The following is a 26349-nucleotide window of genomic DNA, read 5'->3' as shown; positions in this document are numbered from 1 at the left end:
GTGTAATTGAGGCCTAAAGATCAGAACAGATTATGGTGAAAAGGGGAATATATGAAAAAAAGTTATTTTCAGAAACCTAGTAATTTCTTTAAAAGATAACCCCCCCCCCCCCCCCCCCCCAGTTGTTAAAATTAGTGGGAATAGCTTCAGTGATTAAGTAAATTCTGTCTGTCTGAATAAAGTACTTGTGACAGTGTCAATACTGTATGGGTCTCAGTCCCAGCACAAACTGCTTGACTGCATGAGGTGTAAGGTAACACGAAGAAATGTGTGTTGTCTGTTTAAAGCAGCTGTGACAGACACAGGAGGTAAAAAGGGGGCTTGATGGAGCACCTGGTGGCTGAGATTTACGTGTGTCTTGGCTGAGGCAATTCTGTAGAGTTGGGGAAAGACTGAGATGCCATAGCATAGGGTTATTCACCTCCCCTGAGGGAATTGCACCTGCTGTTAATAAAATTATTTTCAATGTCTGGGATCTTCAACTGCTTCCAGACAGTTTAGGAATCAGTGTGCTTGAGCACGTTTTCCATCTGCATTCAGACCAAGGGCTAACTTTCTTCTCCATGAAGTGGAAGCTGTTCATGCCAGGTGTATCTTTTGTTCCTTTGGTGCTGGAGCTGATCTTTGACACTCAAATTGAGAAGCAGGAGCAGAGCTGAGAAGACATGCTTGCAGACAGGCTCTTCAGGAACTCACAGCCAAGTTGTTTTATTGTTCAGTCAGTGTCAGCCACATGGACTCCAATTCTAGTGACTTTTATGACAGTGTATAGGATGGTGGACTTAGGACAATGTACACTTTTTGGTCTTTCTTTTCTCTACCTTTCCCCTCCTGCAAGAAATCATGCTGCTCCTGCTCCTTGAATTAAAGAAAGGAATGGGCAGTAAGCCAATATACCTTCCTGTTTCTGTTGTTTTCAATCTCTAATTCTCTTTCCTCTCGTGGATAGGTGACTTCTAGCATTTTAGTTCTTGTTGTTCAGAACTGATGCATGCACAGTTGGATGACATCTAGCATCTGACCCATCCCTAGTGGTAGGAAATGGAAGGTAAATATTCTCCTTGGAGTCCAAGTCCTGGATATTCAGCTCACATATACATATTGAAAGTCCAATAAAATATGATGCTGATTTTCCAAGTAGTTTCTCTTTCAAAAGAGCACAGTTTGTTCTGAAGTAATTAAACAGCCATTTTTAAGATAGTTCTTCATGATCTGTGCAGCGCTGATAATCAGATATAGCAATTTTGCATTGTAAAAGTGATATTTTAAGGGCAAATGGAATCTCTGAAGTTGAGTACTCATGCTCGGAAATGTGACACATTGCCCACTGAGTCTTGTTTGAAACTAGATAAAAACTTGCCTGTGAGCTGATGAACATTATTCAGCATTTAGGTATTTGCTGCTGCAGCCTCTATTCACTTCTCTGGTTCAAAGCAGTCTCAGGACAAATACAGTGTTTAATACTCACAGTCTCTGTGCAAAGAATGGCAACAGAGACCAATTGGTCTTTTGCAGACCTGCCAGTTGAAGTGTAGTTTGTTATTCTGTAAATAGTTATTTTTGAGGCAGAAAAAAATGGGAAAAAAAATAGTGGCTTGATTTCAGGTTCTAGAGGAAGGAAATATGTAATCATTCCAGAAAGCTGTTTGTGCTTCTTTGTCCATAACTTACTGCTCCTGGTCCTCTGTTCTGATCTCCACTTCCTTCTTCTGTCCTGTTTGGTGTGGGTTCTGCCTCTTCTGATGTTTCACTACACTCTCCCTTCGCTCTGCCTTTTGTGTGTGTGTGTGTTTTCCAGAACTGCAAAGACTTCGTGAACTTTTCAGTTAAACATGAATGCAAGACGGAAACTGGTAGATGATAACCACATGAGAAATTGCTGAGCAGGCTATGGTAATAACAAAAGCATCAGACAAACTCAGCAGTGGTCACTACTGCTTGTGATGGACTAGTTGGGTTTATCACTTAATTTCTGCTATAAATTTCTGAAATGGTTTCTTAAAAGGGAATATTTTGGAGGTTTTTGATTCACAGGCAGACAATGTACGGCAGTTTATTTTGTGCTTGGTGCTCTCAAAGAGCAGTTGACTACTTTTAAAGACTGTCTTGTAGACCTTAGTGGATGGATGAAGTCAATAACAAAAATTACCCATTTAAGTCTTTTGGTTTAGTCTGTTGTGTTTCTGTATTGTCCTACTTTGCATTACATATCTGGACTTGTGATTTTCCCTATTCTTACACTTTTTCTTCTGTTTACTGTTATTTTACCAGTGCTGCAGCAGGATGTGCCAGTTATCACTGCTGTCAAGGAGCACCTACTTCATGCTTGAAGGGAGAGCTCATATTTGCTTCACCAGAAAGCACAAAAAAGTGTATGATGAAATAACATCTTAGAGATGTAATTAATAATTTTCTCTAATTCTGTCTGTCTTAAGCTGATACAGTTAAACTGATAAGAATAGACAACTGGTTCCAATATCTTTATCCTATCAAAATGGCTTAGGAGCTCCCTATTGGATTTAGACTTGACATTACAGTAGCGTGGCAAAGAACCAATTTAGGATTTCAAGCCACAGTCATGGATCTGATCACACACTGAAACATTTTACACCACTTTTTTATTATTATCTCTTGCTAAATTCTTCATTTGTGTGGATCTCAGTTCCCAGACATAAAGGCAATAACTGTACCTGTTTCTCAGTAGACAGCAAAATCTCTCTCAGCTGTTTTTCCTCTTTAGGCTATTGTTTATCCAGTTATCTTCCACATTGGAAGTACTTTTCATAAACTCGTTTTGAAGTGAACTAATGAATCTCCACATAATACAAGGGCTGATTTGTGAAAGGCTTACTAGGCAAGGCCAAGTGCACATGAGCTGTATTCTTGGAAATTAAAAATCTAATGCCATGACTAAATATTTAAGCAGTGGTGCAACAGATGATGATGACAGGGAAAGAAGTTTGCAAGCTAATTTTTTTATTGTCAATATTGTCCACTCCAGGAAAAAAAAAAGTCTCTTTGGAATATATTAAGAGAAATACTGCATATAATATAAGAAAAGCAACTACTGCTATTCAGTGGACTTTAAACTTCAACAGAATTGTGGTATCAGTTTTTGGTTATGACAATTTTTTAAGAGGCAACTGGGAAATGTGCTCTATAGTCCAGGAGCTCTCTTAGGTCCTGTCTTCTTGTCATATTACAGAAAATTCTGAAAATAAGTACTGTCTATTTTTTTCTGTATGTCTTCCTCAGATTAGGTTACTTTAAATAATCATAATTTATTGGTTTTCAAAGTTCAATTCAGTGGTGTACAGTATCCTCTTGGGGAGGTTAGTATGATATTTGGTCTATTTTAAGTTCACCTCAGAAAACCTATTCAGCTGCATAATCTCTGGTAATGATCTTTGGGAGAAGAAAAGTACATGCTCAATTACAGGCTCAGAATTTTCCACTAGCAGCAGAAATTGGGATTTAGTTTCTTTATAGCCTACTCAATTCTCAGCCAACCCAACTTATTTCAATTGTCAGAATTCAAAAGCTCTTCCAAACTGTGCATCTCCAGGAAATTGATTTGTTTGTTTCTGTTAAACAGTGGAATTTTTACAGTATTGTAATTCCAGTATTTTCAGTATATTCATCTTACACATTTGACAGTGGGAAAAAGCAGGTTTAAGATCCTACCAAAATATCTTTCAGCTGTAGCATATCTTGATTCAAGAATCCAGCTTCCTGCCATTTCATAATGCTTACAGAAATTAATGATGCAGTCTTGCAGTATGGGGCTTGGATAATGTTTTCAATACCTATGCCTCAAAAATTTACCTCTAAATGTTTCCCTTCAGATTCTGCAAAGCAATGTAAATTGTGCCTTGCAGAGTATGCTGTGAAAAACTCATGTAGTAGCGAGTATCCAAATTGTTGAAGCTATTGGAACAGAATAAGGTTCATCTAGGCTAATTTACAAATTGCCATTTGGTTTAAGCCTGGAACCGTGAGGCGTTTGTGTGTGTGTGTTTGGGGACAGACGGAACCGGGGAGCTGAGAAGTGCAGGGTGGGTAGTAATAGGATCTACTGTGCAAAGAAGGCAGAATGAAAAGCTCATGAAGAGTGAGTAGTGCAGCTCCAGAGGCACAGAGGAGAGGGGTTGTGTACAGTGAAATCAAGGCAGGCCAAATTGTGTTATAATTTGTATTATAAACAGAGCCGGTGGTAACCACTGTCATTAGGTTGTGTTACACTTGCCTTTATAAACAGTTCTGAAGTGCCTTTTAGAGCTTCTCTATAAAAATCTTTGTTATATTACTGTAGACCTTTGAAATTCAGCATGACAAAGCTGAAGGCCAAGGAATGTGCCTTCAAGCTGATCATTGGGCTCAGTTAAAATTTGGTCAGGAATTTGCTTACTGAGTTTTTGTGTTGTTGAATCCAAATCTGTTTAGAGATCAGTATGCTCAGCTGCTCCAGCAGCCAGATACGATAACAGACCTCAGACTTGTGTGCAACCCCTCTGATGCAGAAGTAAGCCCATTTTACTGTAACAGCTGGCAAAACCACACACCAGCCTTTGAAGGAGAGTGTGTGATCCAGCCAGGTCCCTCACAGATTGACTTGGATATTAGTGGTGGCTGTGCATGATCTTTGCAATCTGCTATGAATGCTGCTCCTTCACCTCATCTAGTGCAAGCCACTGCTTCAGTTCAAGAGTTCAAGCTTTGCTGGTGGTTCTTGGTAAGTTTTGTTTATTAAAAATATATGTTGGGATAACGATGTTAATAGGAAGGAACCAGAGCTTGTGGGCAAGCTGCTCTGGCTTGGTTTGAAATCCAGCAACAGAAGAAGAAAGCAGGTCTTCTTTAAATCAAAACCAAAATACCCATCTGTATTCCATTCTTTCTCCGTTTTTTACATTTCTTCCCACACAAACAAACAAAACCAGTCTAACTCACGCATTCTAAATGCTTGGGAAATAGTAATTTTTATATCTTACAGACCATATTTAGGGCACTCATTTCTGCCTGCTGAACAATTGGAGAATGTTCCTTTTTCCCAGATAAATAAGACTTTCATGTGACTAGATAAATATTTTTGTTTTCCCAGTGACCTGGAGGTGACTCCTGTGCTTAAATGACGATGGAAGATAAGGGGTGTAATGCATTGTGTGTATCTGAGTCCAGGGCTCCCTGAAATATTCCCAGGAACACTAAAGACTAGGATTCACTGTGACAGGGGGAAGCAGAGGGGTGTTTGTCTTCATGCTTTTGCCTATTTAGTACAGACGTTTTCTCTCATAGCTATTGAATGCAACCACAAGTCTTGGGCATGTGCTTCTCTGTGGAGCATGTCTGCTGGCACTGTGTAGGATGTTGGGAAGGGCAGAGTTCCCCTGGACAGGAGGATGGGGAGGGGAGGTAGTGGCAGCCATGGAGCTGACTGTGAAGAACTGGGATCCTGGGCTCCAGAAGTCTCTTCTGCTGAGATCATGTACTTGGTATGGCTGCCAGGCACAACCCGTTCCAAGGCAAAAAAAAAAAATGCAGGAAAGCAAAGTAAACATAATCTTGCTCCCACCATGGCTTAAATCAGTTTGTGTATTTGCTTGTTGAGTTAGTTGATGTGTATTAATGGACTTTAAGGGTAGCAGTCTAATTTTAAGAGAGCCTGATAGAAAACCTTAGCATTTGTCTTCCTTCCCTCACATCCCTTCCATCAGATAAGGAAGGAAATAGGATATAAATGATTAATAAAGTACATTTCTTGACTTTTCTCCTCATTGATTACAGCTCCCTTCAGAGACATTGTGCAGATCTGGATAACCAGACATCTCAATCCAACTTCTATTCAATTACAGTATTTTTCTACTAACACCTACTGCATCTTCTTATCTTACCACCTCCTCGTGTCTTGGGAGCATGGGGACAGGTGGGATTGGCATGAAAATAACTCAAACGTGATTACAATCATTTGCAGAACAATTGATTTTGCTGGAATATCAGAGCTTTGCTTAATTTTCTTAACTAAAGTCATTGTCTAAATTGCCTAAGCCATCATGCATCTGGGCAAATTTTGTACAGTTGTCAAAATTATCTTGACATGTTTTTTATGGGAAGATGTTTATCCAATGACAGCTGTGAGTCATGCACAGAAAGTCTAGGAGCTTTCATCCACTTTCACACCCTCAAAGAGAAGTACCTAATGTTTCAAGTCCTGTTTGAAGGGCTTTTATTTTGGTAAGATTTTATTTGGTTGCTGAAGTCTTTGTCACCTCTGTGGATCAGAAATAAACACACTTCTAGGGAGATGAATTCACTCATGCTACAAGTGCATTTTCACTAGGGTCAGGTTAAGTGAGCTGGAGGGTTAAAAAGTTAAAATACTGTGTGGTATTGCTCAGGAGATGTGTATCAATCCAGGTCCTCCATTTCTATCATTTCTATCTTCTGGAGACTTCCACAGCAAATCTGAAACAGGCCAAACTTGAAGCTTGTGCTCAGGAGAAGCATCTGGCTGGTGTTCCATCTCTTAAGGTAAGAAGCCACAGGATTTGAAGGAGACAGCCTGGTTGCAAAGACTTGGGTGGTAATTTAAATAAAACAACAGGGGAAAGGCAAGGGGAGATGTCCCTGTTTTAGTGGAAGAAGCCTCCCCCTAAGTTCTTTCAGAGTCTCACTCTTGCATCCAAGGGCCACAGGGTGTTTCCCTGGAATGGCAGCTTCCCATGCAGCTTTTGCCTTGCTTCATCTGAATCACCATGGAGGATCCTTGCATGAAAACCAGTGCTGATTTGTAGCTTTTAAAGAATGTTAAGTGTGGAGATAAAGAAAAACTTGTTTGCCACAGAGATTCCTTGAGGATGGATGACAGACCCCAGAATCTCCTTCCCTACTGTTTTATTGCTAGAGAAGTGCAGCACTTCCTCCCTCCAAGGCTGTGCCACCATGCAAAGGATGCTTCTCTGGGACTGTGATGGAGTTCCAGGAACACTTAGGCACAGAAATATTTATTTTAGCTGATGTTACACCAATATTTGGTTGGGACAATATATTCTCTTCTTAATCTTACCAGTCAGTAATGAAAGAAAATTAAATCCCAGCAGAAAAATTAATAAAACACTGATAGGGAAATAGAAATTATCCATTTTATGTAATAATTTTTCCTCTTGAGAAGCTTGATTTAAAAAAAAAAAAATCTGTATTGGTACTGTTTTGTTCTTTAATAAAACCAGGATTTAAAAGTTTTCATTATAAAGAAATCCCAAATCATAAATACTGCATTGTTCATGATATTATAAATATTGGTGGGCAAGAATGCACAGGTTTGCAGTTACAACAATCAGTAAATGAATTAAAGTTATATAGAACAAGGTGTGAAACATTACAATTAAGAATGATAGAATAAGGTGTGAAACATTACAATTAAGAATGCAGCATCAAAGATTTCGATATTCTCTGAAACAACTAAGAGAATTGAAAAATATAAATATCTTGATTTTTTGTTCTGGATTAGGGGTGTAGTGTATTATGTCTCTACCTGCAACTATGTATTTAAAAGGTAAATAAGATTTTTTTTTATTCTAAAGATAGAATTTTTATTCTAAAGAAAGAACTTATGTGGGGCAAAATACTTGTTTGGCTTTCCTCTGGGAGAGCAGCATCATATCTGAGAGATCAATTTATACTGGGTCTGGAAAGGTGAGATGGTTGCTGAAACACACAGAATGGATGGCATCAGATTAATGTTTTTATTGACTTCAATTCTTGAACAGAGATATTCACAAGTGACATAAGGGTTCTTTTAGTGTTTTCAGCCAAAATACCGTGTGTCACTCTCAGCAAGTAACTTTATGCCAAATATAGAATCTAGTTGAAAGAGTGAAGTGGGCAGCTTTTGTTCCTTGTAGGCTCACCAAAGAGAAGGAATGTCAAAAAAGTTTCAGAAGTGTTTCTGCCAAGACATTTTTTGTTCTCAGCATCAGCTGAAGAGATTTACTGCATATGTAGAACATCACTCTCTAATACTCTCTAAAGAATTCTGCTACTTTGCAACAGTTCAACTATGACTTAGGGAGGCATCTAAACTCTCCACACTGGCTTCAGCAGCACTACTCTTGTGTTAGAAAAGCCTTTGGAAGGCAGTGGCTGTGTTTGGTTTTCTGTTCTGCTCAAGATCCAAGCAGTGGTTGCTGTACAGCAGCGGCAGAACAGAGAGGGAAGGCATCAGGCAGCACCTTCAGAAAATTTGTTCTCAGGCTCTGGTGTATTGATGTAATCTTTTGATGTTGCAGTTATCTCTCACAATTCAGTAAAAGTACTTGCCACGTTTGAAATGGAAACCTCCTGATTTCTTCACACTGTTCTTTACTGGCCAAACACTGAGAGAAGACCATGTGACTTTAACTGTTTAATTATCTTTCTGGGATAATCTACAGTTTTCACTATCTTAATACTCTGCTGGCTGTAGCTCTGGGAAATGAAAGATGTTGTTGTATATACAACACAAATACATGAGTAATTTGATCTTGGAGCCAGCTGATGTTGTCTTTCATTTTAATTTTCATTATGCCTTTGGCTCTGTAGCTGCTCCAATTTTTTTATTAGACAGTAGTATATAAAGAGGCAATAGAGGGTTAATTGCTGTTCAGGGAAAGTGTTTAAAAAACAGCACCAGCTATATCTTATAACAATACTGTCTCATAATGTTTGTGCTTTTTGTCTTTAGAATTTATCCATACTTCCAATTCAAGATTGCACACATTTGTGCAGCAGAATTGTCTTGGATAGTTAGAGCTTTTGTAATCATAATATTTTTGTCCTTACATTGTTTACAGTAAGTACTCAATAATTTTTCATAATAATTTTTAAAGGTTAAAAAACTAACTCTCATAAGTAAAGATGATTTCAGTGTCTGCCCCTGCAATTAATAATTGGACCAGTTTGCCAATTCAGTATACAACCACTTTGAAATGTAGCCCAAAAGTCAATTGTTATCTGCTTTTAATCTGGCTGTTGCACAGATGATCACTTAAACAAAAAATTTGCTACTGGCTGAGTATCATGAGAGTTGGAAAGTTGAGGCAGAGCAGTGACATGCTCTGGAAAGAGGAGGTACATAGTTTGTTGTTTGCTGCAGGTTGTGTTGTGTGACTTTTTAATCTCCATATATGTGCTTTATTTCTCCTTGGGACAGTTTTATGGCCCCACAGTAAAAGTTTCAAATGTAATTGTTTTCAAAATGGGACCTTATGAAAATATCAAACCAATATTTTGATTAAAATGAAAAATAAATAAAAAACCAGAATACTGATTAGTGGTGTTGGAAACTAAAGGACATAGCCTAATGCTGTGATCTCAGAACAGAAGTAACCCTGAGCCTCTGCAGGAGAAGTGGATCAAAGCAGAGTAACTTGGCAAAAAACCAGAAGCTGTGATTTTTATAATAAGCAATGATATTGCAAGGAATATGGCCCACCTTCTCATGTCAGTAGCCAGCCTTGTTTGCTCTGGCAGAGGTAGGGAACTAAATTTATCTTGATGCTATTTCTCTTAAGCATGTTGTTGTCTCTTAATTACATATTGAATAGCATCTGGTGTTTGAAGAATTATCGAATAGAAACACAGCAGGGGGAAGTGTGGAAGTATTGATGCAAGCTGATACTTTTTCTGCTGTGGTGGTCTGGAGGCTCTCCCCTCGCCACTGCTTCATCCTCAGCCTGGCCTGAGGTGCCCAAAACATCAATTTTGTAATACTGGTGTCAGGCCAAATTTAGCTCTCAATTTTGATTTTGTAATACCAGGTTTTCATAACTCCTAGAACATGTGGAACTAAACTGTTTCCATCTCTTGTCTTTCTTCCCTTCAGTCACCAGGGGAAAAAATTATTGAAAGCAGTTTCCTGCGGGAGATTCAACAAAAGCATTGCAGTGCTCTGTTTGTGTGATGAAATCAAAGCCACTGGAAACTGCCTGGTCTGTTTTGTTGCTGGAGATTAAGTGATCCATTATTTCAGTGGCAGTAAGGAGTCACGGTGCTTTTTGAGAGCCCCTCACAGTACATAGCTTTTCCTTAGGTGTTGAATCACCTTTGAAGAGCTCTGCCTTGGTAACACCAGGAGAACAGCATTTCTCTGCCTCACACAGGTCATGTAAGAGTAAACGTTTTAGTTTATGAAATACTCATACTGCAGGCAGGTTTAATAGCTTAGCTAAGAGTTATATGTAAGTTAAATGGTCTTTATAAACTATTGTTTTCCAAAATCAGGTAGGAATCTTCTTTCTTTAAATCTCTAGTTAGGCAGGGGAAGGAAATCAACTACAAAACAGACAATTATATCTTTCCATTGCCTTGAACAGCTCTTCAAGCACAGGTTGTCTGAAATAGCTGCCATAATATGTTTTTACTTTTCAGGCCATGGGGTTTAGGGAATCAGATTTTTAGTATCTACATCATCTCCTTCCTCCTGGGACTGAAGCTGGTTACCATAGCAAAATGGCACAGAAGCTGATAAGCAAGTAGTACCATTTGGCAAACAGGATATAAATTTATTTTGTTAAGACAGAGGGCTGTGAAAAAAATTATTGCTCCTAGAATTTTTTTTTTGCTTTATTGTGTTTTAAAATGCCTGTGTAGAAAATTCTTGTGAACAGATATTGAACAAAATTCTCTTGCTCACTAACAACTGTGGCGGCGAATAATAGGAGCTTCAGTTCTAAATCTCTGCAGATCCTTGATATTTTCACAGAAAAGTTAACACAATAACACAGATAATACACAGTCATTTCACTCCTTATGTTTCAAGGTGTTGCAAAGATGCTATACTGTGAATTAAATGAGCTCCTGCTAAACAGAATAAATACAGATACCTGTCTGTCCCCTGCTACTTAAAAATTAAATTGCAATATAGGTTTTGTTCCTACTTGATGAAGCATGGTCATCTGAGTCTGTCTTGTAAATCAGTCTGTGAAGTCCCTTGGGTTTGTGTAAAGTGACATTAGTGAGAGCTGAAAAGTTAAACTGCTTGGTGTTCCAAAAATATTGTCAATAATGTCAGTTCTGATGATGTTTTTTGTACTCCCTGTCTCAATATCCAATATGAACCACACACCTTGAGCAGCACAGCCTGGCTGTTTAAGGCATCATCACAGCAACTGTATCTCTCTGTGTGGACCCCACTGGGGGGACTTTTTGTTGGCAGAACAACAATTTGTCAAGAAAGACCAAAAGAGAGCTTGTTTTGAGGACTGAGGTGTTCCTCTTTCTGCTGGGTTAATTCTCAATATGTTGCCTGGCATCTAAACTTACCTGTTGTCTCCTGTTCTTGGTACAAAAGTTGAGTCACTGTTTTGGGGAAGTTTTTCGGAGTTTGTGCTAGTGACTGTAAGTGAAATGAAATCTCAGGGTCTTGGGATTAAAGCAGAAAACTGCTTATTTCCTTAAAACCTTCTTTGTTCTCAATTTTATCCATTCAAAATATATCATACATGCTTATGCTATTTTATACGCCCTGAAAATTTTTCTAATAACTGCACAACTGAATAGCTCCAATAGAGAGGATTTGGGAGTCTTGCTGTAATCTGGGCATGCAAAAGATGCTGTTTATTTTTAACCCCTTTGAGCCCATATTAACCAGATTGAACTTGTAGAAGTGCTGTTCTTTGGCTGAGAGTCTCAATCAGTGCATCCATGGAGTGGGAATCAGAGTAAATCCTAGAAAACCCCTATTTTGACACCCTTTTTAAGCTTTTTCTTTAATATAGTAAGCCTTGTCCTTTTTTTTAATGCTAGAGGGAATTTTTCATCTTTAGAAATTATCATTATCACCAAGAAAATACCATCAAATGCCCATTGGATGCAGCACTGCCTCAGGTTAAGGCAGGATCTGGGTGGGGGTTGACTGGTGTCTGATCAGCTTGGGGGAGAGAGGTGGAGGACCTTGGATCTGGCAGGATCCAGGCGGTCTTAGAAAGAGCTGAGTGAGAATATAATTGTGAAGGGAATGTGTGAGTTTAGGATTGGGACTTATTTCATGCCCGCGTGTGTGCCCTGCATCTTCAACAGCCTCCTCCCAGTGCAAACTGTGGGCCCTGCATGGAGGGACCCATCTGTAGGGGTTGAGAATAATTTCGTCCTAGAAAAACCAGTTGTCTGCAAATACATCTGATGCCATTGGTGGTAGTCACCTGTGGTTGTCCATGACCTGCAGGTCCTTGTGCTGTACTGTGGTAAACAAGTGTGGGAACTCACTGCAGGGACATGGCCCAAAATGCAGAGCTTGGATGCAGGAGCTTGGGAAGTTGGAGTGTTGCCATCTACTGGCAGCCATCCACAGAGAGAAGTCCCTCCTCTGGCTGTAGTTGAGGGTGTTGCTTATTTTGAGCTGAAAGATGAGGTTTTTCTGCCTAAATCCTGTTTCGAGTCAGAGCTGTCAATAAAAGAATTGGTGCTGTCCTTAGCATGTGAATGTAGTCAAACGGCTGGAGTAGCACCAGTCAGATTTTTATGGAGAGGCTGTTACTCTTGGCATGTGGGTCCATGTTTGAGATGGGGGCAGCTCCTCTCTCCTTCACAGGGTCCAAGTTGGTCTGGGGAGTCCTGAGCACCCCCTGTGAGCTCAGGGCTTGAGGATGCTCTGCAGCTCTCCTGCCCTTCAGAGTGGCTCCATATTTGCAGAGAATGGGCTGATCTGGAAACTGCATTTTTTATTCTGTATGTAAAAAATTAATAAAGGCAAAGGATATATTTGTGCTCATTAGGGAATAGAGGAAAGATCAGTATTATTAAGAATCTTGGAGGTCTGACAGCCTTTCCCCCTGGAAGAAACGAGAGGTGTTTCAAATAAGTCTGTCCTCAAAGGGTGATCCAGTACAGCTTGTGCAAGTCTCAAAAAGTCCTACTGGGAGTGACCTCTGTTAAGGGAAAGGTTCACATTAAACCATCAGAACAGGCTTTGAAAATTTTGCTTGAAACAAATACCAGCAGTGGGCATGAATATTTTTTCCTTTTTATTAAAAAATAGGAAATAAAAGGTTGCAACACAAGTTTTCAGCAAAAGTTGTGACTGCTTCCTTACAAAACATAACCCACATGGGAGTAGAAGAGTGACATAGCTCTTCCTTCATGCTTGTCCAGTTGAAATATGCCTCAGACATAGCAACTAATTTCTGTACTCATGCATAGAAATGTAAAAAACTTATGTTTTTATCTAGTACTATAAAATTTTGAGTTGGAACTAGATTATAAAAATTACTTCAGTTCCTCTGAAACCTTGTGAATACCAACACTTTACCTCCAGTATTTTAAGCACTATTTCAAAATAATGGTATTTATTGTACCTTCGAAATGTTTTTGAGCCAGATATGTAGGCACACAAACATGGAAATATTTGTGTTTCTCTGCCAGATCTCTGTGTGTGAATTATAAATGACTTCAAATGATGGAGCAATGATGCATTTTTAGTTGAATTGTGTCACAGTAGTTCCAAGATAATGGATAACCAAAAGCAAGGCTGCAGAATTACCAGTGAAATTGTACATTTTATTTGTGAAGTAGTACACAGTGGTAAGAACATATATTTGAGGTCATATATGGAAGTTTTATATTTTAAAGACTAGAGAGGTAAAATACACTGGAATTAAGAGCCTGAGGTTTAAATGTGTGTTGGATTAAGGAGTCATGGAAGGGGCTGGATTCTGGCTGGTGCTTTGTTACCAATGGCAGTTTTCCAAAGTGTAACCAAGTATTTCTCTCTCTTTTTTTTTTTCTTTTGTTTTTGTTGCAGCTGGTCTCCAATGTCCTCATCTTCTCCTGTACAAACATTGTAGGCGTGTGTACCCACTACCCAGCAGAGGTGTCCCAAAGACAGGCTTTCCAGGAGACCAGGGAATGCATACAAGCCAGGCTGCATTCTCAAAGGGAAAACCAGCAGCAGGTAAGAGCAACAGCTGGAAATTAAAAATTAAAATGCTGAAACAGAATTAGCATGCAAATTGTTCCTGTAGGATGGGATTTGAAGGCTTCTTGCTTCATGAGTAATCCAGGCAAGTATAGGTTGATGCTAGAGGACAGGATTTTTAAAAGTTTGAAAGAAAGCTCAGGGGTGTAGTTCTTGTCCAATACTCTGGTAGACTTTTCCAGACACAGCAGCATATCCTGTGGTATGTGCTCTGTGGATTAAAATTACACAGTATACAAAGAGTCTGCATAGGTTTTTTTGCACCCATCATTGAAGCCAGGTGTTGAATGCAGGTACAACACACAGGCTTTGTACTGACCCTCTTTGTAAGGTCAGCCTGGCGTGATTGTCTGCCAAAAGGTAGATGTAAGGCAGGTAAGAATTGGTCCACACAACATAATATTCCTTGATGGCTCCAAAAAAGGTCCTCTTCTCTCCTTTCCCAAAGGTTCCTACCTTCTTAGACACCTCTCTATATTTCATGGGCCTCACATGAATTGTATTTGTTCAAAAAGTAAGACTCATCATCAGCTTCATTGGTTTTTTGCTATAAAAAGCCCTCTTGCTGCCAACATACAGCTGAGTTGTCAAGGGTACTACTGCATGTATCTGCTCCCCTAATTAATTTTTGGGTTCTCTTGCAATGAATCTCTTGTGTCCTTGGAATTAGACACGGAAGGTCTTTTGGGGCAGCTTGACTATTCCCTTGCTAACACATATCTCTGTCCTGCAGTACCTCTCATAGTGGTCTGTTCAGTCCAATTTAAAATGAATCATGAAACAGGACTTCCGCTCATCCCTTGGGAGAGATCTCAGAGCTTGGTTGTGGGTTTGGGGAGAAGTCAGGGGAATGAATCAGCTGGGGAGTCTTTGCATCTCTGTGGCAACTCAGATTCATTTTCCTTCATGTCTCAGCTCATCTGCATGTATGGATTTGTGTTTTGGCAGTTTTTTGTGAGGTACCTCTGGCTGACATAGCTGCTGTTCAATCCTTACTGTGAAATAATGTGTACACGTACTTATTTGATACCTTATGTATGAAAACAAGATTCACACTCAAGACTCCTTTATCCTTTGGAACAAATATAGTTTCAGAAAGATGAAATGAGCAGCCACTCCTCCTTCTACATCTTGAAGTGGAGGAAAGGATTGAGCCAAGAGAATATGCCATTTTACTTATTGGTTACGGCTCTGTCCTCCCTGCTGAGAGTCTGCCTTAGCAACATGGCTCAAATGCTTGTGCTGTGCTGGATTTGGACACTTCTGTTTCAGAAGCAGCTCCCAAGAACAGTCCTGACAAATTTTGATGCTTTTTTATACTCCCCTTCTCCAGAAAGTACTGTACCATACATAAGAAAGCCAGGACATCAGAAAAATGTGGGTCAAAGCCAGTCACTGCCAAGTGCTCTTCAGTCCTTCCAGCAGTAACTGCGGGTCCTGGCAGCTGGAGACTCCTAATGAGATTATTTGCTGCCACAGCCTGAACTGACATTGATCTCCAGGTTCAGTTCAGATGCCTCTCTATGCATAATGCATTGAGATAATCGTGACGTGACAGCAGACACAAATAAGGGCAGCTCAGCCCACATCTGGGAGAGCCAGTCTCCAAACAGGGGTGGAGGGAAACACAACTGTGCAGCCCAGCACTGTTATTTATTGTTGCTTGTCTTTTTCTGGAGATTGATGGTGCTCCTGTGTGCTGTTCTCTGTTAAAGACAGGCAGATTTTCTTGGGCAAATGACCTTTTATTTTCCTTTATTAAGGATCTACCAGCACCCAAAATTAACCAGAAAGTAAATAGAAAATCCAGAATGTCCAATGCAGAAAAGAGACCACTTGTGATTTCATTACTTGATATAACCTAGGGCAGAGCTATAACAGGAATCACTGTTGTTTGCCCAGAAAAAAATATTCTTGGATGAAAAATCAGGTGTTCTCCATACTCTGTAGGGAGCAAATAACATTTGAGTAAGAGATGGGTTGTTGAGACTGCACTGTCTTAAGCAATAGCATTGCATGTCTTTTGTCTCTGTCTCTGTCTCTGTCTCTCCTTTTTTTCATCTCAGCATCATTTTTGTAAAAAGTAACTGTTACTAAACCTGAGAATAAATGGATAATCTTAAGATACTAAATATTTGTAGTGATTTGAGGTCATCCTGGGACAGTACTACATAAATACTTAAAATTCCTATGCGGAGTTGTAGGAATGTGTGTACCCATGCACACATATCCATGTGTATGTGTGTAAATCTGCGTTGGACTCCTTCATTTATGTGCCTGTTTTAGAGACTAATGCTCCTTGGGATGCATTTGTTTAATGTATAATTCAGTGGAACTATACTTGCATGTTATTTTGAAGTGAGAATTATATATGGATTTGCTCTTGCTTTTTTATCAGGTCAGAATGCTGCCTTGTTATACTTGTAGAACAGCAGTCCTAGTCACCTCGCTGGTGCATAATAAGTGATTTTACAGTGAGGGCTGCAGCACTTTCTAGTTATTGTACCAAAATGAAAATTATACTCTAGTGGAGACCCTAATTTCTCTGCTCCATTTGAAATAAAATGTAGGGATTTGGTTGTTTTGAAGGCCTTTTAATGTGGCTTATGCCTTACAAACGCACTTGTTATAGCCTTCTCCTGTTAGCTTCAAAGGTTATTTTCAGTGACTCTGATGGCTCCAAGCAAACAGAATAAAGATAATGCTCAGCTCTGTAACACAGCTCAACTTCCTAATTAGTAGCTGCATGAAGGGATGTTGTGCCACATGCTTTTGTTTCACCTGATGAGCCTATCTTATTCCCTGATTGTTAGTTCAGAGCAGCCTTAGTGCAGCTCCTGGAGATCTCAAGTGTCTTGAAAATATTGGTGATTTAATCTGGCAGTGCCTATGGTGTCAGGAAGAGTAGGGGTGGGGGTTCTCAAGTAAAAGCTGTTCGGAAATGTACATGACAATCTCCTGGAGTGCTCGTAACAGACACTCAGGCTCCTGAATGTGCCTCTGTTTTGGAAGCAAGTAAACCCTCTATGCTCATGCGCCCACAGGGAATGTTCCAAACCTGTGGGTGCCCCTGAACCTCCCATAAAGCTCCAAGTTATTTACAAGATGTGTAAAATCACACATAAAATAGCAACTTTCACACATTTGAGGATGCCTATTAGAATATGCAAATGACAGCAGTGTATACACCATTTACTCTGGAAAACATACAAATGTGTTGTGCTTTTCCACTCAAGGAGTACACCAATAGCTGACAGAAGCCTAAGGACATGTGCATGATTCATGAGCTGCTTTTTTTAAAAAAATGTGGATATGTAACTGTTAGCACCTGCAGCATGCTAGTGAAGGTGACAGTACTTTAAGAAACAAGTATCTTTTCATGACTGGTGCAGTTTCAAGCAGAGATAGAAATCCCTCTAACACATCTGTGTTATTACTATCTCTTCAAAGACTGAAGGCAGAATCTTAAAGAAGTCTCTTTAAGGTGCACACTGAAGGGGGGAAAAGAACTACTGAGCAGTGCCACAGATTATAAAATCTCTCAGTGCATGCTGAGCACATTTTCAGTGAATTCATCTTCCTCTGGTTCCCCCAGGGTTCCTCTCTCTCCTTAGAGGAAGAAATAAATGGTGAACTTTCAGTTAAAACTAGCAATTAGAAACCAGAAATGTGCCTATAACTGCAGTATGGGCAAGTGGTTTGGTGACGTGAGTACTTGGGAGAGGATTGCTGACCCCTCTGAGTCAGGCCTGCATTTGAGCCCTGCTGCTCCCTGTGTTGTTGAGAATTAATGAGCTGTTAGATAAGGTTAGGGACCTTCATTTGCACCACCTTCTCTCTGTATCACCAAGAAGGAAGGCCCTTTTCTTCCTCCTGCTCACTGCAGGGAAAAAAAAATAAAGACAAGAGTGGCACAAGCTTTTGGGATTCTTCAGCTAGCCCAGAGCACTGCCTGCAGTGGACTGGACCATGGCAGAGCAGATCCCAAAGGAGATGCTTCCCACCTTCACGAGCCATAGAAAACTCTTTCGAACTTCATGGGGTGTGACTGGGAATAGAATGAAGCTCTGGGCAGCATTCTCAGGTGTGATTTCTGATATAAACAAATGCGTCCCTGGGGCACAAATTACCCACAGATTTAAATTCTATAATTTCTGTGTGAAATTGGCACCAAATTTAGAATAACAAGCACTTGTTTTTATGTGAGCTTCTAGGAGAATCACCAGAAAGTCATCATTTTGTCAATTTTTGCCAAGTCTATACAGAACAACTTGCAAAATAATGTTAAAAAAGTCACATGAAAGATATGATCAGTAAATAAAAGTGCCAAATGAGGGGCAAGGAAAGCCACAAACTGCTGATGATATGTGGTTATTGAAAGTACTCTTGTAGGTGAGTGGGTGGGTTCACAGGTCTTAATGCAATTGGGCATTAATAGCACTTTAAAGTGTAGCAGTATAATACTTTTCATGCTGGTTTTATCGGGGCGTTTCTACAACATTTTAACTGCTAAGAGCAGGTTTGTGCCTGCTGGGGGAATGTGCTTAGATAATTAGATAAGCAAGGAAGGAATTTTAAATAGTGCCCAAGGGCGTTGGGGTGTCATTCCTCTGGTGTTAGGCGAAGGAAGACTTCGTGGTGGTGTGCAGAGACTGTGTGGGAGGTCAGACAATATCATTTATCAGGGTCCTTCCAAGAATGGTGCACGGACACTTTGAGTTGCATGGTTCCTTCATTTGCAAGAATTGGCAACAATGAATTGTAAGCTCAGTGCATCTGGAATGAAAAATAACAGTTTTTCTTCTAAAATCATTGAATTCTTACTGTTGGGTTTGGGAACAGAATTGCATATGACTGCTTAGGGGATCAGCTACTGGGTTTATGGAGCCCATTTTGCTTGGTTGTACTCATCTCTCACCAAACTGATGAGTCATTTCTCCCCAGTAAGGAACAAAGTGTGTTTGTTAACTGGGCAGCAGGTGTTTTAATTGGTTCATCTGTCTGACTCCACAGGAGCGTCTCCTGCTCTCTGTACTTCCTCGACATGTTGCCATGGAGATGAAAGCTGACATTAATGCCAAACAGGAAGACATGATGTTTCATAAGATCTACATCCAGAAGCATGACAATGTCAGGTAAGAACAGCAGCCTGTCTCCCAGTCACGGGGGAAGAGTGCTTGGCCCTGAACACCCAGGGACGAAGATGTCAGTGAGACATGATCCAAAATAAGTGTAAAGACTCTAAAGTGTCGCTAGCTGATTATGAAAGTTTGTTTAAGGATGGTAGGAGGATTGCCTCATTCTGGCAATATCTTGCTTTGAGAAGTGACTTGAACTGATCTCTTTCCTTACGTTTTCCTTTTTTTTCCCTTTTTTCTTTCCTGCAGTAAGCATTGATGATTTTGAGAAGGTGTTATATTGGGGTTCAGTTATTTTTGGATGGTTACAAGCACCCCTCTGATAGGACATGATGGAATGCAAGTTAAAAATTAGGAACACTTCCCTCAGGGTGAATTGCAGAGCCTGGCTAAGGTTAAGATTTTCTGGAGTGGTTTCTGGCAGTTTGGAATTACAAGAAGGGTGTCCATTAGTGACAGCCTTGACACCTGCTCAGTCACCCAGCAATGTGTTTCTCCTTGGTCTACCTGAATGAGGAGAAGGGTTTGATATCCAGTCTCTGGCAGGTCATGCAAAATCAAACTCAGCCTGTGTTGCTGGAGTAGTCCAGCCCCAGGAGCTTCTGAACATCTCCTGGTTCCCACTGTCCAGTTTCCCAGGGAAGAGGCAATAAAGTAGTGCTTCAGATGGCTTGAGAGCTTTATAGGCTGCAGTTACAAAGTTTAACTTAATCTTGATGCATTTCACCTCTGCTGTGGTACCTATCTCTTTGGAGATACTTATGTCTCAGCTAAACCAGGTCCTGGAACTGTGTAACAGCTCTGTCAGTTTATAAGTACTTCTTTTGAGACGCAGGGGCTGGAGACAGAAAGCTTCCCTTTTCCATCTCCACTTGCAAAAAGAGTTTTTCCTGTGAGCTCCTTGTGTAGCCTTTCTCCCTCATGTAGCTTGAGTATGATGGTGAATTGTATTTTCGGATACTTTATGCTCAACAGATGAAAGTGAGTTTCTTACATCTCTAACATACCACACCCTCCAACAGTTGACGTGGAAACATCCACATGAAATTCTGATGCATTTGAAGACATTATCTTAGGATTGAGGATAGCTGGAAGAGGTAATGTACAAGCAGAAAATTGGGAGATTGCTCAGTGTTGAATGTAGAGTCTTATATAAAACTCACTGAAATCAGGGCAAGTCTGTGTGCTCGCTTGGATGGAATTCAGCCCTTCAGTTTTTTTTGGTTATGACTCAGTAAAGAGATAAAGATCCACTAGCAATACTGAAGAAAAAAAACAGTATCAGAATCAAAGACAATTATGGTTCAGTGATGAAAAATAAAGGATATATGCATGGTGATGAAGGGGAGGGGAAGAGGCCATCCACAGTGCCCTCAGCAGACTTCGTGTTGCCACAGTAAATGAAGTTTTGTGTCTTCACATTCATTTTTTCCTTAATGACACTGAGCTTGTTCAAGTAGGTGTGTAAATTTCTAGTGATAGATACTGTTTGTGAATTACTTTTGTCCATTACTCAAAGGTCAACTTGACATTCAAACTAAGTGCAATTCATTAGATACAGCATGAGACTATGGTATTTTAGTCTTTCACATCAATTTCCATATGTCATTATTTTGTAGGTTTGAAAATTGTTCCGTAGTCAAATCTAAGTAAAGCTGATTATCTCTTTAGGATGATACTGATTTGAAATTTTAATTTATATGACTACATATACAAAAACTAAATAAACAATAATGAACTAAGTTTGCAACTGGAAAATTTTAAAGGGGGAAGGGGAATCTGATGGAACAATAGTGACTGGAAAAATAGCCCAAAGATAATGGCTGGTATGAAGACATGGAGATCTCAAAAATGACACATGGCTAAGAGTAGAGAAAGAAGATTCAGCTATGATTTTCAGCTACAGCTGTGAAGAAACATGAAAGGTGAAACACGTATACATAAATGGTCATGTGTACCAGTCAGTTCCTGATGGGTAGCTAACAGGATGCTTGCAAACATTTAATTTTCACATCTTGCATATTTATTGAATAAGATAAGCATTTATGTAATAGTTCCACTTCTGCAGCTTAAAAGTAATTTTAACTTTGTTCCTCACGGTAATGGGTGTTTAGGAATCAGGCCCTTGCAGGTGCCAACTATCTCCAGTGCAAAGGGACTCTAAGGTCTCAAAAGATCTTGCAAAAGGAAACAACTTAAATGATATCTTCCTCAAAGTGTGGGCTTTGTTATCTGTGCCTGTGAGGTCCTAAATCAAAACCCACTGAAATCATGGAAAAGGCTGGAAAAGTGAGATAAGAAATAGGAATAAAATAGTGTATGTGCTGAGAGCAAACAGAAAATAACTCAGGAACATCTCATCTTCATGTACTTTAGGGAAATGAATAACTAAGTACGAATATTGAAGAAAGGAAACATGATTTGGAACAAATGACTCATTTCACACCAGGAGTTCAGCACGGAGCCTTTGCTCCTGCCTGGGTGCACTGAAACCACCTCTGGTGGGAATGACTGTGGATGATTTTGAAGCATTTACATGCACACAGAAACACCGTGGAGGGGGGAGGTAGCATCTCGGTGACGCTGATTAATGAACTGGCTGAATAAAAGCAAGCATGCTCTTTACTTTGCACAGGGAAATGCTCAAGGGGAGGCTTTTGAGATGAGAATGCTCCAAGCAATTTTGTTTTGTGTTTGTCACTACTCGAAAATGTCATAAGATCCAAGTTTTTATGAGCTAAAGGTTATTGTGTCAAGGCAATTGAGAAGTATGTGAAGCCAGTGCAAGGGTGCTGTGCCCAGCCATTGAATCTGGTTTCCTGTTGATGATTTATCAGCAGGAGCATTTCCTCTGCAGTTCAGAGGAGTGGGAAGGTCTGTGTGTTTGCACAGAAGTGTGGGTTTTCTTTCTCCATCAGCTGTATTCAGTGGTTCTTCCCCCCACCATTCTCCCAGACTGAGTATAAAGATAGATTTTAAACAAAAGTATAATGGATGAGAATTTTCGTTAGCTATTGATTTAAAAGTTTGATTGCCATCTTAATGCCTGGAACCTGACATCTTGATTTTTGCTGGATCTTCAGAGTGAGGTCGCTCTCCAAAGAGTCTCCCAGTCAACATGGAAATAATGAGGCTCTGGAGGTTTCCATCCAGAGGAGTTTAACTTGGGTCCTTTGAACTCAGGAGACACAGGAGCACAGCCTCGTGCACTTAGCCTGGTTTGACATTTTGTGTGGGAGAAGTGGCTTACTAAGTTCTCTTCCAGACAAGATTAAATATTTTAATTTTCAGGGATGATTGGGTCTGGGCTTTTGAGACCACCTCTAATTTTAATTAAGAACCAAACCCAAACCACTCTACCAGCAGAAAATGTTATTCTAAAATTATGTGAAGTTAATGCATGTAGGCTTTCTTTTTCAGTTTAAAAATGAAGTGTCTTTAACTTTCCAGTTTGCTCTTATATGCTAGTTTTGGGTTCTAGGTTATACAGTTCAGGGGTTTTTTTTAAGAAAAAGAGGTTACACGCTTCCTTTTTTTTTTCTTTTTGTTTAAGACAAAAAAATTCAGTTTAAACCTGTGTAGAAGAGCTCTTCCTCAAGTACCAGTAGTAGTAAGTCTGTAAAACGCAGCCTTTAACAAGGAGCAGTTCTGCTATGATATTGCTTACTGTGTTACACTTCTCTTAGAGAGTGGGATATCTCTCCATAATGGAAATATGATTTTTTTAATGCAAAATACAGGGGTCTTTTTGACCTGTATGGGTAAAAGACAATCTTTTTTGAGCAAATCTTTTTATCTGGACTTCCTGCAAATGAGTTCATAATCTCCTGATTATTGTTATGGAAAGTAAAGTTCAGAGACTAATTTATCCACAATGAAAATATAACTTCCTGTAATTTTTGGCAGCAAAATTTGTTTCAGGATTATGTTCTTCTGAAAATTTTAGTATGGTGACAAAACAAAGATGAAAATGTTTGAGGTTAATACACTCTTTTTTGATGCTCATGAACAGAACCTTTAAACAGAGAATGAAACAGTTTCCTGTGCTGATTTATTGAATGAGAATTAACTTTGACAAATCCAGAACCTCAGAGCATGATTTGACCTTTCCCACATATGTGTGTGTGTTAAATATAAAGTCTATTGTCAAAAGCAATCAGGAAAGGAGTTCCCAAGACTATGCAAGTAATTTTGGGTAAACAACAAGGTGAATTATGTAACTAAATTTGTTCGTGTTATCGTGAATGAGATTATGTCTGATAGACAAGCGCTAAATAATGCATAGATAATATTGTTTATCTATCATGCTTCCCAGACAGAATTTTAAGTGTTTTACACTACTATTGCTATTTATAGTGCCTCACTGCAGTGATAATGGCTTTAATGTTATCTAGGTTTGGCCAAATATAGTAATCTCTGTGCTATAAAAGGAGGCTTGAAGTCCTCTGTGAAGGGATAAATGTTGGCTTTGTCACTGAAATTCCTTTGATGAACTGTTTCAAGAAGCTTATTTTAGGGCTGGCATCCAAGTGCAGTAAAAGTGACAGTTTCCTCTCTTCTCCCCTCCACATAATTCTTATGAATCATGTACTCAACAACATTAACCTGTTTTCAGAGTTTCTTAAACTTCTTGACAACTTGAACTAAACCATTTGCAGAAATGAAGCAAGACCATTTGCTTTCAGCTTTTAAAATGAAAAGCATTTGTAACTTGTCTTCTGATTTAATGACATTCTAACACCAAAAAGTTCTCTGCTTAAAAATGACCAAATAGTTGCACTTTGGCTGAGTGTCAGGGTATTCAGACCAGCTGTGTCAACTTAACCTCTTCACCTTTTAGGTGTTGTGATGCCTATATTAGTTGCTTATGATTTTTTTTTTAAATTCCCAGGTTACAAGGTTCAATGGAATTGTGAACTACAACATTTGAGGAAAAATTCAACTAAGCAAACATCTTTTTCTTCCTTCCTCCCACTGTCCTCACACACAGGATTTCTGTTCTTAATGTTTCTTAGTGGTGAAACCCTCCTTAATAAATAGAATTACATTATGATAGGTATAAATTTCTGACAGTTCTTCCATGGATATTTTCAAAGATTGCACAATCCCTCATCTCAGCCAAAGTTTGTGTATCTTTAATTTCTCTGGAAGGCCTCATTGCCAGGAAAGAGCAGGAACAATAACTTTTATAATATTTACTGTATAATCCATCTTCCTCCTTCTCTTCTTTCCTTTTTGAGGGGAGGCAGAATGAAAATTGATGGCTTATGTGTAAAAACAAGGAAGAGCAGCATTAAGCAGGAGAAAGCCCAAGAGCCAGTTTTATCCATGTCTTGCATCCTTGCTGCTGCTCTCCCTGCCAGTCTGTGAGCTTCGATTTCCTCCAAAGTGTGTTGATGGGTTGGTTGGTTGTTTCTCAGAATCAAGTCTTGGCAAGACCTCTCCCTCCTTTTCCTTATTCAAGGTCTATGCCCACGAGCAGTAGAAAGTTATTTTTGCCCATAGGTGGGGGGTAACTGTGGGTTTCATGTGAGTTCAGAGCATTTAATTGCTGTAACTTCTGGTTGAGGCTGTAGGATGAGAAAAGTGAGTAGGAGGGAAATGAGCCTACCCACGTCTTTCCCCAGATGACAGCAGTGAATTTTACCTAAGCAGGAACTCTCTCTGTCAAGAGCCAGATCCTGGGAGTTTCACCTATGCCTGCCAGGAGTGAATCTTTGCTTTTTAATGTTGCAGATTTTTTGTCTTTCAAGTTAGCAATAAGCTTTAGGAAGTGCAGGAGTAGGTTTCACCCATGGGTGAAGGTGAATTACTCTGCTCTTACCACCACCAATCACTTGGCTCTTTCTAGTCAATTTCTTGGTTTTGAGAGGAAAAGTCACTTGTCTTTTGGAGATTGTAATTCACACTAAAATTCATGTTTAAATAAATTTGCTTGCTTTTCAGCCTTGTTACACCTGGAGTTGACCTCAAAGCTGGGCAATAAGGCTGGGTGTTAGTATTACAGGGGATGTTTCAACCCAGGATCACTCCCTCTCGATAATAAATGTATTGATGGATCAGTCATGAAAGCTTTTAAGCCAAAAAATACAGCAGGTTTATATATTTTAGCAAAGCTACCTCTTTGTGTGTGTGCACAGCAACCTTTAAGAACAAATACATGCTAACATGTTTAAGTATTCATTTGATCTGTGATCTTTCTCTTTGAACTGGGAATATATTGTGATCTCCCCTGCTGGGAGCTCCTGGTGTCTTCAAGGGCGTGAGGGAGCCTTGTACCCTCTGAAGAACGAAACAGATATAACTGGCTGCAAGGCACCCTGCTGGATGCTCTACTCAAACACGTGTGTTGTAATAAAGATAACATCCCAAAAGTGCAGCGTGCCAGGTGACTGCAGATCTGCAGCCACCAGCAAGCCATCAGCAATTAGGAAGGGCCTGTGATGTATAATTCACACCCTGCTATTCTGAGTTTACACAGGGGCCTGTGAAGTTCACAGGGTGATGGATTGAAGAGCGTTAGATGTTTTAATGATGAAATACTGTGAATAGTAATTTGGAGACAATAATGAAGGTGCCTGCAGAAGTTTACAGAGCAGAATTTTAGCTCATCAAGGTTATTTGGATTCTCTTTTTTCTCCAATAGTACTAAGAATAAATTAAATTTTTAAAAATGCAAGTATGACTGCTGATTGGCCTGATAAAAACAAATGTATCAAATTTATAGTTAAAAAAGTGCATCAAATTATGTTTATTCAACTAATTCACTTCCAGTCCTCCGTACTCTAGAGTAACCTTGACAAGAAAAATTGAGTATTCTCTGAACAAAACTTTTCTTTTGTGAAGACTTGCTTTTACAGAGTTGCTTTTCTCCTGTAAAGACTTTGTGAAATTTCAGTTAATGAACTGCTTTGTCATGTAGTTAACATGCAAAGTGGTTTTAAGAACATAGAGTTTATATAACATTTGAAGAGGTTCTTATTAAAATCATCCTACCTTTTTGCTTCCTCCCTAGATGATAATGACTGAAAAGCAAAAATTAGTTAAACTTTTAATTCTGTCATGCAGTGAACTTTGCAAAACTACTTGAAGCTCTCTTACAGAAGCTATAAAACAGAGGCACAGTTTTGGATGGGGATGGATTAACTTCTCTTGTCTTACACTATATTTATATCCCTCAACAATTGCTGCTAATTTGTGCATCTGTTCCTACTGGTGTATATATAATTTTGACACTGGATAAATAATGAAGAAGAGACAAAA

General features: G+C 39.4%; 1 protein-coding gene across 1 annotated transcript in view; it reads left to right on the top strand.

Annotated features, from left to right (window-relative positions):
- The window catches only part of ADCY5 (adenylate cyclase 5), a 205305-nt gene that overhangs the window by 106815 nt on the left and 72141 nt on the right, over positions 1 to 26349 (top strand). Inside the window, exons 2-3 of the mRNA XM_069021086.1 lie at positions 13775 to 13924; positions 18962 to 19083. Coding sequence (XP_068877187.1) covers positions 13775 to 13924; positions 18962 to 19083 — 272 coding nt within the window. The remainder of the gene's footprint in view (positions 1 to 13774; positions 13925 to 18961; positions 19084 to 26349) is intronic.

Source organism: Aphelocoma coerulescens, chromosome 7 (assembly GCF_041296385.1).
Source record: "Aphelocoma coerulescens isolate FSJ_1873_10779 chromosome 7, UR_Acoe_1.0, whole genome shotgun sequence".
NCBI classification, from domain to species: domain Eukaryota; kingdom Metazoa; phylum Chordata; class Aves; order Passeriformes; family Corvidae; genus Aphelocoma; species Aphelocoma coerulescens.
The sequence above is the reverse complement of the archived record's forward strand: the minus strand, read 5'-3'. Positions and strand labels throughout refer to the sequence as shown.